This window comes from Chrysochloris asiatica, unplaced genomic scaffold, assembly GCF_000296735.1.
Source record: "Chrysochloris asiatica unplaced genomic scaffold, ChrAsi1.0 scaffold00004, whole genome shotgun sequence".
In the NCBI taxonomy this organism is placed as follows: domain Eukaryota; kingdom Metazoa; phylum Chordata; class Mammalia; order Afrosoricida; family Chrysochloridae; genus Chrysochloris; species Chrysochloris asiatica.
Genome location: NW_006408522.1, coordinates 11,857,294 through 11,871,158, shown reverse-complemented (window position 1 = coordinate 11,871,158; position 13,865 = coordinate 11,857,294). Strand labels below are relative to the sequence as shown.

The window sequence follows — 13,865 nt, the reverse complement described above, 5'->3', positions numbered from 1 at the left end:
GAACTGAGGCCTCCAGGCAACAGCCACGCGAGTATGCCATCTTAAAAGGAGATCCTCCAGCCCCCAGCAAATCACCTGGACAGCAACCTTGTGAGAGACTGAGTCGGCCAGGTAGGAAGCTCCTAATTATCTGACCCACAGACACTCTGAGAGAATAAATGTCTAATGTTTTAAGATCATTTGTAATTTGTTGTTGTTGTTAAGTGCCGTCAATTTGTTTTTGACCCACAGTGACCCTGTGTAGGGCTTCCAAGGAGCAACGGGTGAGCTTGAACCGCCAACCTTGTGGTTGAAATGTGACTTTGCAGTCCAGTGCATTAATCCACAGCACCACATCTGGACTCCAACACAGCAATAAATAACAAATATGATATTCCTAACATATTTAGGCTCACTACTCAAAAGGTCTCTACATTTTTTAGGGTCTCTAATCCTGGATTTGGAGTCCTGGTGTGGTACTGTAGGATAAACACTGGATGGCTAACTGCAAGGTCAGTTGTTCAAGCCCACTAGTTTCTCCTCAAAAACCCTATACAGTGCCGCTATGATTCAGAACCATTCAATAGCACTTAACAACAACAATCCTGGATTTTGTCTACCAGAAGCTGTTACCATATTTATTTCAGCTAACAGGTCTTGGAGGGCAATTGAAAAAGTAGCAATGATTTGAGGGTAAGAGGATAAAAAGTAGAGTAGAGTAGTTGATTAAAAGGATGAACTCAAACATGAAAACAAATCTTTAGTAGTTGTACTCTTTGGAGTTAAAATATGAAGCATCACCAAAGTTGGCTTGTGTCTACTTACATCCACTAAGAAATCAAAGAGGCGGGCATGCAGGGCCTTGGCGAGCGCGTCCCTGGTGTAACAGGCCTGCTCCACATTGAGCGTCACGTGGATGGACTCTGATTTTCCTCCCCATTTACTATCCATCTGCCGGCTTGTGAGCTTTTCTTTCAATCGGTCCTGGCTTATCCCCACGAGATATGCAGGAAATGCCAAAACTATAGAAAAACAAAACAAAGTATGATTACCTTTCAGATCTTGAAAGATTGATTTCACAAACATGTGACAGTATGTATGAGCATGTGTAAATGCAAGGAACCATTATTAACGCCCCAAAACGTACAATCTTGCGACAATTGCTTATCAGCAATTCCACAAACACCGATCCACTTTGTTCCAGTTGTTTTCTTACATGAGTCAATCCCTAGAACGATTGGGACTTTCAATAATACAAACCAGTGACCCAAGATGGACAGCAAACCAATCTCCCCCTACGGAGCTCACAACTACATGCCTAAAATGGACCTCTCCAAGCTTGTACGCAGCAAGACCGCCAGGAAGCAGGAAGGAACTAACTCAAGAAACATTTCTTTGGCTTCAAATATTGTTTTCTTCCCTTTTTGGTACCGTGTTTTCATAGCTTCATTGCCAAAGAGTTTCAAGCAACTGATATCACTGAATGAATGATTACAACGCAAACCTAAAAGACCCACTGCCATTGAGTTGATCCCAACTCACAGTGACCCTGTAAGAGCAGAATCGAGCGGCTCTGTAGGGTTTTGGAGACTGAATCTTTATGAGAGTAGACCACTTTTCTTCTCCCATGGAGTGGCTAGTGGGCTTGAAATGCCAACCTAGTCCATGGCATCATCAGGGTACCTTTAATAGCTACAACAAATCATGTATAATTTATCTACCATGTGCCAGATTACTAAACACAAAATATTTAAGGAATTTTGAAGACAATATAGATGAGGCAAAGACAGTAAATAAAGAAGCCTACTAAAAGATGAATATAGGACTCTCAGGGCCCAGCAACTTATTTTAGGTGATGCTTTAGTTGTTGAGAGCAGGGCTGATGACCTATAAAGCAGCTCTGGTAGCACAGTGGTTACAAGTTGGGCACACGGTCAGCAGTTTGAAATTACCAGGGGCTCCGCGGGAGAAAGATGAGGCTTTCTGCTCCCATAAAGATTTACAGTCTTGGAAACCCTATACAGTGACATATATGGACATTTGTTGACTCTGGTTAAATTAATTTAGTATTTAATTCTTGGTCATTAAAAACAAACAAACACACAAACATGCTCAGATTTTCCCGTTTGAGAAAAGATATCTATGGACTCAATTTCTACTGATACAAGAATTCTATAAAAGACTTCAGAATAATGCTCAAAATGTCAGATCCTTCCAATAAAGGAGAACCTATGTGCCTCTCACAGATGGTATTACAATGCAATGGGCTGCTAATGTTCAGCATACACTGTCCAATGGAACGAAGTCAGTAAATACATGTTGAAAAAGTTACGATGCTAGGACAAGGTACTTATTATGTATGTGAGGTATTCCACAAAATTGCTGTGACCTGTGGTGGGGTTTCCTGCCACAAACCCACTCCTACGGAGTCACTTCCAATACAGCGACCATATACAAGCATTTCTGAGACTGTAAATCTTTACGGAAGCAGACAGCCTCACTTTTCTCTTACTGAATGGTTTTGAACCACTGACCTTCAGGTTAGCTGCCCAACTCCCTTCCACCAAAGGACAAGTAGAAAACCCAAACTCAATGCAGTTGCCAATGACCATTTCCCGTGGTCTAGTTTAGTCCTGGGGTGGTGCTTTGGGTTTATGTGCTGGACTGCAAGGTTGGCAATTCAAGCTCACTAACCGCTCCTCAGAAACCCTATACAGGGTCACTATGAATTGGAACTGACTCGGTGGCACTTAACAACATCAGTTTAAATGTTAAACACACATCTGTAGGACTCTGGCTTGTCTTCCTTTCTAGTCAAACTTAACCTTTGCACAGGGCAAAGATAGATGCGGTACAAAAATCAGACTGAGAGAAAATATCTAAATAGCATTTACCAAGCTATCTGACAAAACTGAGGCTTTCTTGAGGGGAAGCTATGTCGGCTATGATTTCTCACATGGCAGACAACCATGGGTAGGTTAATCTCATTTGTTAGGGTTAACACTCTCATGAGGTCTTCTCACTGTACGTGGGAACCCCATAGTGCATTTTAGAAAACGTATGTTGTCAAGTGCCATGGAGTTGGTTCCGACCCATAGTAACTCTGTATAGAGTTTCCAAGGAGCGAATGGTGAGCTTAAACCGCTGACCTTGAAGTTCAAACCAATTTTGTAGTCCAGCGCATTAACCTACAGCGCCACACCAGGACTCCAATATTAAGTGAAGCTGCGATCGAGTCAGTTCCAACTCATAGCCGTATAGGGTTCCCAAGGAGTAGCTGGTGGGTTTGAACTACTGATCTTGTGAAACCATCCAGCGACATACCAGAAAATGTAAAACAATCCTCAAAATTGTCTGTTTTGTAACTATGAGGGGACTTCAAAACGTTCATGGAAAAAATCCATCATCTTTTAACACCATTTCTTCCATGAATGTTTTGAAGTCCCTCATACGGGGTGTCTCTGACATCCCTAATACTAAAATGGGGACATGGTAAAAACACTTGGTGACAGTGCGTATGCCACTGTCTTTGTGCTCGTAGGTTAAGAACTCAAACAAAGAAGGCTAAAATGAAGAGTCTTTGAGAGACACCAACACAAACAGAAGAGACAGACAAACACACATGCGATACTTTCTTCTCTGGTACCTTTGGGCACAAGCGAATGGAACTGAAGGGCTACAGGCACTCCAAAAATAAGGCATGGATTTGCCTAAGAATCAGAACCACGTGTTTTTGGAAAGGATAAGCACTGGGTCACAAGGTCAGTTTGAACCACAAGGTTCACGATTAAAAAATCATCAGCTGCTCTTCCGAAACCCTATACTGGGTGGCTATGAGTCAGAACCAACTCAATGGCACTTAGCAACAACAAGGCTAAAGAGGAAGCCCAGTACTTTAGGGGAAGGGAGTTGGGAGGTGGGGGGTGGATCCATGTTATGTTTTTCAAATACGGCCTGATAGTTCTTCAATGGTGAAATCACAAGGCTGCTCCCATAGACTTCCTTCAGGCTGTGAATTCCCCTGAGGGCATGCGTGAGCAGAGGAGAGCAACAGTGTAGAAGCTGAGAGGCTGCAGGGAGGTAGAGGAAGAGGAAGGAGGAAGGAGGAAGGACGGACTAATTTAAAAGATGTACTTTGGTACAGTTGTTGTTGTTAAGTGCCATGTGCCAGCTCCAACTCATTGCAACCCTGTCCAGGGTTTCCGAGGAGAGGCTCTGGCATAGTTGGAGATAGAAAGCATAGGAGACCGTGCTAGGTAGTACTATTTGAGCACTTTCTCATAATGAAACTCAATTTCTATTGCTGCTTTAAAAGTGTATCTACCGAGGCTGGATTTAATTTTTCCATTGAAATTTACAATGGAAAAGATGCAGCAAAGCAAAATTGCACTTTGACAAATTTAAGAGGAATGAAAAATACCATTGTGGTTTCTCTGTCTTTGGTGCCAAGGCTCTGTGCTTTTATCCAACGATAAAAGGGGATAGAAAGGGCACTGTTAAAGCTACAACCCATTGTTATATAAGTGGTTTTTCACCCCTTTATACAGAATTCTTAGGTTAATTTGGTATTCAATTATCTTTTGAGCAAAGCTTATTTCTATAGTGATGCCACATTTATAATGAAGTTACACATGTTTGCCTTCTCCAAAGCATAAAGATTTGGAAAGAATCTTTAAGGGGCACTGAGCTTCTGTTAAAGGTGATGGGAAGATTTGGGAACAGTTAATGGTGATGGTACAGCAACATGATGGAAACAATGAACGGCACTGAAGTGTACATGGTAAATTAATAATGTAAAAATTGGTAACTTTTTCATTATCTATATATTTACCACATTTAAAAAAAAACAACACACATACACACACACAAAAATATATAAAGATTTGACTAAGAAAATTCTACCATTCCATTTAGCCTAAAGTCAGATAACAACAAATTTTGTTTTTATTGACAGTTGCTTTGCTGGGGGCTATCCAAAAGCTTGGTGGTACAAAAGCCACCAGTCACTCTTGGGAGGAAGATCAGGTTGTCTGCTCTTGCAGTGATTTCCTGTCTTGAACACACTAAGGAGTAGTTCTCCTCTCCCCTACAGCTCACTGTGAGTGCAATCCACTCAATGGCAGAGGCGATTTTGCTTGAGTAGGTCAGTTGTGCTGGGACATCTTAGCATTCTTTTCCTCTAATAGAATGGAAGAAAATTTGCTTTCTTCCATAATAAAAGCATGAGCTAGGACTTCCTTCGAGAAATTTACTTCATAGATAGACTCAAATATGAGAAAGATGGCACAGGTGACCGGTGCAGAAGATCAGAAACAATCTTAATGCTCATCAACAGATTACTGGTTAAAGACATTAGAGGAGAGCCAAGAGATGGACCACAATGTGGTTATTTAAAAGGAGGAAGCTCCTTATGAAACCATAGCTACATCTCCAACATACATAAGTGGAAAAGCAAGCTATAGAACATTGTGTTATATGCTTTCACTATTGCACAAAAGTGGGAAAAAGAAAGGAAATGTGCAGTAATTTTAGAATGCATGCCCTTGGAAGGAAACACAAGTCTCGGAACCTGGGTTGACTTTAGGGAGGGAAACAAATCGACTGACAAAAGGGTAGAAGGAAGCACACCTATTTTGAACCATATCAGTGTATTGTTGTTGTTGTTGCTAAGTGCCATCGAGTCGATTCCGACCCATAGCGACCCTGTATAGGGTTTCCAAGGAGCAGCTGGTGAGCTTGAACCACTGACCTTGCAGTTCAAACGATTCTGCAGTCTGACGTATTATCTCACACCACCACACCAGGTGTATTGTTGTTGTTATGTGCCGTCGAGTCGCTTCCGACCCATAGCGACCCTGAACAGGGTTTCCGAGGCTGTAAATCTTTATGGGAGCAGAAAGCCTCATCTTTCTCCCGCAGAACAGCTGCTAGTTTCGAACTGCTGACCTTGCGGTTCACAGCCCAATTTGTAACCACTACGCTACCAGAGCTCCTTTTCCAGGTGTATTAGCACCTGAATAAAACCCAAAATCCATAGAAGGAAATCATTGGGAAGGAGACACTTCATTGTTAGACCTCTGGTATGAAGCAGAGTCTTTTCTGATCTCATCCCCTCTACTGATGTGGTGTTAAAGGATAAGCACTGGACTGTGAACCACAAGTTTGGCATTGCAAACCTACCAGTCACACCTTGGAAACCCTGTACAGGGTCACTATGAGTCAGAATTGACTTGACAGCACCTAACAACAACAATCCCTCTGCTACCTTCAGTTAGGACATGCTATGATCCACTGCTAATCCTGGGTCTTACCCAGTTGGCTGAGCAGGCTACTTCCTCCAAACATCACTGTAAAATGAACCAGCTCTTGGCTTAGACTTAGAGGGGAATGCTTGCAGTTTTAGCGTCATGACTTTGTTCTCGAGCATAAAGAAGCAGTAAGGATTTTAACAGCCAAGAGGACAAGGAAAATCCAGCCCACTTCCACCGAACTCACCACCATACCCAAACCGTCAGTGTTAAAGGGCAAGCTAAGTGATTGGACACAATTGTGCACTTATTAGATGTAATGGATGATGTACACACAAGTCTAGAAACATAATAATTATTACTAAGTCATGTTTATAAATTTTACAGACAACCCAGATATTTATTGCTTTCCACCTCACCCACTTCCCTGTTAAACATAATCCATCTTTCTCTTTTATCAGACAGACATCAGAAGTTAGCAGAACTTTCCTCTTTATCAGAAAAGAAAACAAAAACAGAAAGGAAAAAAAAAGAAGAGCCTTATTTGGAATGGAAATATCCCCACTGCATTGTCAGCAGTGAGTGGGATACTATTTATTACTAAATGTCTAAATTTATCACCCTTGAAGAATGCTGAGAAAGGAAGAATTGCTTTCCTGGGTGGTTGAAGGCTCTGTGGGCTCAGAGAGCAGTCTGCATAGACATGTGATGTCTAGGAAGTTGTCACAGGCCACAGATTTTATGTGCCTGTGGTAGATTGTAGGCACACAGAACCAGTAACGTCTCCCTGTGGAAAGACCTTGATTTCCTCCTAGAAATTCAAAACGACCATTCAGATCTTGAGGTTCTGACTATACTACACATGAGTTCTGAACACTCCTCATTAAAGGTAGTCAGAAGAAACATCAAAACACCAGCTAACACACCCCCCTCCCCTCTCTTTTAAAAAATGGAATTGAATCCAAACCCCAGGGTCAAACTATGAAGCCTTGAGTGTTCCATATTTACATATACTCTATATCTTGCCTTTGTAGGTCCCTGGTGTTGCAAACACCAAAAGGTTGGCGGTTCAAACCACTGGGGCACCACAGAAAAAAGGCTTGGCAATCTTCTTCCAAAAAAAAATCCCTCTGTGACATAGGGTCCGCACGAGTTGGTCATCAACTCAATGGCAAGGATTTGGATTTGATTTAGGTCCTAAAGACCAATTATAGAAAAATCTTCTATTGTTGCCGTTAGGAGACTAAATTAAGCAATTACTCTAATCTTAATTAAAGATACCACTCTGTTTTTAAACTTGGAAGTGAAAATTTGCCAGATTTCCCCAAGGTGAATGGTATTCAAGTGATTTCATCAGTCGCCTCTAGTGGTGGATGTGGGAGATGGTAGAAAGGAAAGGCACCCATGTGCTCTGAATAGGACACATAAGATTTGACATCCCTTCCCAGAATACTCTGGTTGACATCTCTGTAAAGGAAAAGTGTGGGTTACTTCTGATTGAAGCTAATGGATCATTTCCCTTCATTCTACAGCTACGTGCTCAAGTTACGCACACTCTTCACTCTCCACCGCTGCGTAATTGCCAACTTCCTTGAAACTGATGTTTCCCAGGTGGAGCACTCCTGCCACTATCTGTAGCACCAGCGTTTGCTCCTCGGCAAAGATGCCGATTACATTCATCGCGTGCTGGAAGAGAAAAGACATGGAATTATCCAAGCAGGCTGGCCAACAGCTTTACAAGCACATGATATACAAGGCAAAGCAGAGATTACATAGAACTCAGCTTGTGATGGCAAATGTAAGGCCCTGTCACTCACCAAGGCACTTCCTGTTCATTCATTATCACAAACCATTATCACTGACCAAGCACTTTGTGTTGGCAGGGTGGTCTGTCTTTAAACCGAACAAGTAATCCCCCAGAAGGTAGGCAAGAGAACTCCAGAAGGATATTCAGATTGAACGGCAGCTATATTTATAAGGTCTCCAAGACTCTCCTCATCCCATTGTATATTTGTTGGCCAACCTTCCTCCACAAAGGCCACTGCCTCTGCCTTCCAGCTCCTCTAAGTACAAGTAGAGAGACTTCCTTTAATTGGGAAGACTGAGAATAGATTGTATTTGCAAAAGGATTTTGATGAATTGTATCCAAGAAATAAAATATCACTGCAAAATCTTGTTTCTGAAACTCATAAAGTCCAATAAAGCTGCTGAGATGTCTGAGTCCTAGAAACTTTGTTCTTCTAGGACAAGTGTATAGACTCTTATCTACGTTTTTTCCTTCTAGATCCTTTGACCTCTTGATGCCATTTCCTGGCACCTAGGATACCGTCTGGGAAGTGCGATGGCTCAGTAGGATAAACACTGGACCTCAAACTACAAGGTTAGCAATTTGAGCCCAACAGCTTCGCCACAGGAGAAAGATAAGGCTTTCTGCTCCCACAAAGCTTTACAGCTTTGGAAACCCTATACTGGGTCACTATGTGTCACTTCATAACAACAGCAGGGCACAGTCTATTTGAACATCTTGTCCTTTTGAAGCACAAATGTCAGCACCTCTCAAATTGTACCTCCATTGCCCATTCGGGGTCTCCTACCTGTTCTGGATCTGGGAGAAGAAATAAGTTTGGCTCATAACTGAGTGAATGCAGTGGCATACTTCTTATAGGCTTAGATGAGGAACAGTGTAGCTCCAGAAAGTTCTAGACTGACTCACTAAGTAGTTTCCTTCGAGGTGTGGACCAGTTGTAGACCCTTAATAATGAATCTAAACTAGTTTTACAACATATAATATACATACAATGTGAAGTGCCTGGAGGAGAAGGCTCTTCTTCTGCTCTGCACAGCAGAGGAGGAAAAAGTCCTCAGAAACAAAAAAGACATGAAGAAGGGTGAAAAAGGCTAAGGATGTACTAAACCTGGTTGAGACTGTAAGATTGGTCTTCGCGGCATGAAGTGACTGGCTTACAAGCTTTCAAGAGGGAGTTTAGTTTCAGAGGGTGCAGGGGAAGGTAGAATCTCCACTGAGTGGTTTCCAACCTGTCTAGATGGGACTGGTGAAAGGAGATGGGGATATGACTCTTGTGGTTCAATAGTGAATAATTGTTATCAGGACTGGTTGTGAATGTTGCAAATGCAAAGGTAGATGGTTTTGTAACAAAAGGGAGGGGAGTGGTTGATCTTGCAATCCAGGAGTGGAGGTCCCTGGAACCATCAAGGGAGAAGATCAGAGTGCGGGACCCTATCCAGAGAAGCAGCGATGTCAGAGATGGAGGCAGAGACGATGACATGGAGAGATGGAGTGACTGGTGACTCTGCACGCAGGGAGGGAGAAGAGCTGTGTGCTGGCAGCCAGGGGGCTGGTGTGCAGGGTGTACCCTTTGGTTGTTTGAATGGTTATATATTTCTGAGTGCTTTGGTGTACATCCATAAAAAACAAAACAAAACACCAGATGGCTTGGCAGCAAATGCTGTTGAATGATGATGCATGGAGGGGATTGTAATCATTACAATTAAACCAAATACGATATGATGAGGGTAAAGCTGATGCACTCCGATGTAAACTATCACTCAATTAACAATAAAAACTTAAAAAAAGAAAGAAAGAAAGATTAGAATATTGGAATTAAGACTTCCAATCATGGTTGTTATTTAAAAAAAAAAAAAAAAAAAAAGATTGGTCTTTGCTTTGCCTTCTAAAGAAACAGCTTAAAAATTATGTAGGCTATGGGCTTGATTACAGAAACTAATAAAGTATTCTCTAAATAATGAAAAAAAAAATAATTAAAATTATGTAGGCTAATCAGCAAATAGGCATGCATAATCCACAATAGTTTTTGCCTGTTTACCAGAACACCTGTAGAGGGGTAATGGTGATTCAGCTTTCTACACAGATCTCAAATCATAAAGTGGTCTTTAGGCACCTGGGGATATGGTTATTCAACATGGGATTGCCATAAGTTGGAATCAACTAAATAGCAACTCGGTTTTGTTTGGTTTTCACATGTGTTTTATAACATGGAGTACTTATAGAGTCCTGATGTGGCACCATGGGTTAATGCGTCAGACTGCAAAGCCGTTTGAACCGCAAGATTGGCAGTTCAAGCTCACCAGATGCTCCTTGGAAACCCTATACAGGGTCGCTATGGGTTGAAACCGACTTGATGGCACTTCATAACAACAACAACAACAACAACAACAACAACATAGCAGAAAGGACATGTCATGCTACTCTTGGTTTTCTTCACTGTCCTTTCTACCTTGGGCAATGCCTGGCCTTGCATCTGCACCTACCAGAGTTTCTTGAAACTCCCGCTTGTCATCGATGTCATCCACCTTGTAAGACCCAGAGAGGCTCAGGTAATAATAATAATCCATGCTGGTGATACCGAGGCTTTGTTTCTGTTCTGCAGAGGCACCCTCGATGAGCTGGAGGAAGAGACATGGGATGGGCTTGATGTGACCATGATGCATTCCCAAAGTCACCTCTTAGTACCTGCCCCAAGCCTTTCAATCCTTGTTTTCTAAAACTGGGGTGGTCATAGCCTTGGACACATAATGGAGTTTCCAAATATCTCATCTCTATGTAATAACCTCAGATCATCCCTGAAAATTCTGGTTCTTACATTTGCCTGTGTCCAACATAAGGAACTATATTGCTATACTTGGGCAAGCTTTATAGAGTAGAAAGCGAGCTAAATTATAATTACTTAGCTCCTGTTTCACTTTTGTATGGCTTTGTAAAGTGGCGCTCGCTCCCCCATGCATCTCACTGCAGGACACACGTTAAAATGCTCATCATAGCTTGTGTAAGCCAGTTCTAGAAGACCAGCCAGTTCCAACCCAACCTGACAACTACTAGTCATCTTTGCCAAGTTCTCCATAGCATCTTGCCCAGCATAGGGGACCACATATCTCCATTATTCAGAAGTTCTAAATCATCTCATGAAACCAGACTTCTGAGTTTTTGTCCCTGTTTCCTCAAAATCATGTTGTACTGAAAACCAGTTTGCCCTGTAAACGTCCAGACGAATCAGAATAAAAAGTTTTAAAGAAATCTTTTTGTACTGTCCCCTTCATTTTGTTCATTTTTTTGTTGTTTTTGAATTGTTTGAGGAAGAACTCTCCTCCCTCTTTTTCAGTCTCCTCCCCACCACATCACACAGCCCCTTTCTTGATCCATTAACAAACACATATTGCTCTTTGCCTTCCTGAGAAGTTTTCCCCTGACTCTCTTAACCTCTTCAAGACAAAGAATCCACATCTTCACCACAACTCAACCACCTGCATTCAGTCTTCTTCCCTTAGCACTCTGCTGAAATTCTTCTCTTGCTTACTCTGCAGCTGACATGTCCAATAGACCTTTCATGCTTCCCAAGCTCCTGCCCCATCAATTGCCCCAAGAGCTCTCAGAGCTTGACCCTGTTGCTTGTCATCCTAGCCTTTCCCTGGATTTGTGAATAGTGGGAAAGGTTTTCTTCCTTCTCCTCAGACTACTTCTGTATACTGGCTTTTTATTTTTTCATCATTCTAGAGATACAGACAGTTTCCAAGGTCCTGTTGTTGTTAGGTGCCCTCATGTCAGTTCCGACTCACAGCAACTCTATGCAGAGCAAAATCAAACACTGTCCAGTCCTGTACCAGCCTCACAATTGTTGTTACGTTCCGTCCTGATATTGCTGCCATAGTGTCAGTCCATCTCGTTGGGGACTTCCGCTTCTTTGATGACCCTCTACTTTGCTAAGCATGACGTCCTTCTCCAGGGACAAGTCCCTTCTGATAATATGTCTGAAATGTGAAAAACGATGTCTCATCATCCTGACTTCTAAGGTAAAAGCAGCTATATTTGTTTTACCACAGATTTGATTGTTCTTCTGGGATTCCATAGTACTTTCAATATTCTTATGTAACACCATAACTCAAATGCATTGATTGCTCTACAGTCTTCCTTATTCATTGTCCAACTCACACATGCATATGAAGCTACTGAAAATACTACCATGGCTTGGGTCAGGTACACCTCGGTCCTCAAACTGACATCATTGCTCTTAAACACTTTAAAGAGATCATGTGATATGCCTAATGCAATACATCATTTGATTTCTTGGCTGCTGTTTCCATGAGTGTTGATAGTGGATCCAAACAAAACGAAGTCGTTGACAACATCAGTCTTCTCTGTTTATCATGATGGTATTTATTGGGTAAGTGGTGAAGACTCTTGCTTTCTTTAAATTAAGGTGCAATTCATACTGAAGGCTGTGATCTTTGATCTTCATTAGTATTTTAAGGCATACCTTGTTTTATTATGTTTTGCAGATATTGTGTTTTCTTTTACAAATTGAAGGTTTGCGGTACCCCTGTGCTGAACAAGTCTATTGGCACTCTTTTTCCAACAGCATGTGTTCACTTCATGTCACATTTTGGCAATTCAGACAATATTTCAAACTCTTTCATAGGTGTGGCACTGTAGGATAAGCACTCAATTGAAATATTGGTTTGAACTTCAAGGTCGGCAGTTCAAATCCACCAACTTATTCCTTGGAAACCCTATACAGGGTCGCCATGCATCGGAACTGACTCAACATCACTGAACAACAGCTGCATACTTAGTAGACTACGGTAAATATAACTTTTATATGCACTGGGAAACAAACAAATTCTGTGACTCACTTTATTATGATATTCAATATATTACAGTGTCATGGTACCAAACCCATAATATTGCCAAGGTATGCTTGCAATATGACAGCCCAAACATAAAACCATTTATAGTATCATGATTTCCTTAGAATAATGATTTTTTAAAAAACATAATACTTGAATTAAATGATGGTTGAAGGATGGAATACAATTTTTAAAGTACCGGCACACTGTGCTAGTCCCAAATTTCTCCACGGTTTTTGAGGATCTAAGCTGAAACTTTTTGACCTGGCATGAAAAGTCCCAACCTTAGTTGCTTTTTGTCTAACGATTCACTTTTTAGAGAGTTCTGCCCTTACAAACTGTCTCAGGTGTGGCTCACAGATTGCCTTTCCTCTCTCCTACTTCCATTGCCTTTGTTTCGGTCATCGTTCCAGCCAAGTAATCATTTAAGAGAATACTGTATCTCCCCTTAAATCTCTTCTTTCTATCCTAGACAAATCTCCCTACATGAATTCCCATTTGGCAAAGAATCAAACACTCCCAGTGCTGTGTTTAAAACTTATGCCAATACTTTGGATATTTTGGAAATTTTTTGTCATATCACTCCAACTAGAACTTATTTTCCTTGAGGAAAGAGGCAGATTCACAATTGTTTTTATATACTGATTTGCACATACTATGGTAATAAATACTTCTTGTTTTATTAGATTAGATTATCTAAATCTGACAACTGAGAAGAAAAAAAAAAACATTAAAAAAAATGTGGAGAAGGAATAAGGAAATAGAAAGAAAATATGTAAAGGGAAACCTGGTAAAATATGTGAAAACTCCGTTCTCCAGGGTTCCTCATCACCACCCTGGATTTTTCTAGAAGGAAGTTGGAGATCTTCCCACCATCTGGCTCCCCACCTGGACTGAACTGGATTTCAAAGTATTTTCCCTGCAAAAAAAAGTTTAAGGATTTCCTTCAATAGTTGGTGAACAAAAAACATGATATTC

At 41.3% G+C, this 13,865-nt stretch overlaps 1 protein-coding gene across 1 annotated transcript in view; it reads right to left on the bottom strand.

The window, feature by feature from the left end:
- Positions 1-13,865, bottom strand: part of MYO1E (myosin IE) — a 287,213-nt gene that overhangs the window by 98,711 nt on the left and 174,637 nt on the right. The window contains exons 7-10 of the mRNA XM_006831592.1: positions 13,675-13,806; positions 10,518-10,652; positions 7,781-7,913; positions 805-1,001 (exon numbers count right to left, since the gene is read on the bottom strand). Coding sequence (XP_006831655.1) covers positions 805-1,001; positions 7,781-7,913; positions 10,518-10,652; positions 13,675-13,806 — 597 coding nt within the window. The remainder of the gene's footprint in view (positions 1-804; positions 1,002-7,780; positions 7,914-10,517; positions 10,653-13,674; positions 13,807-13,865) is intronic.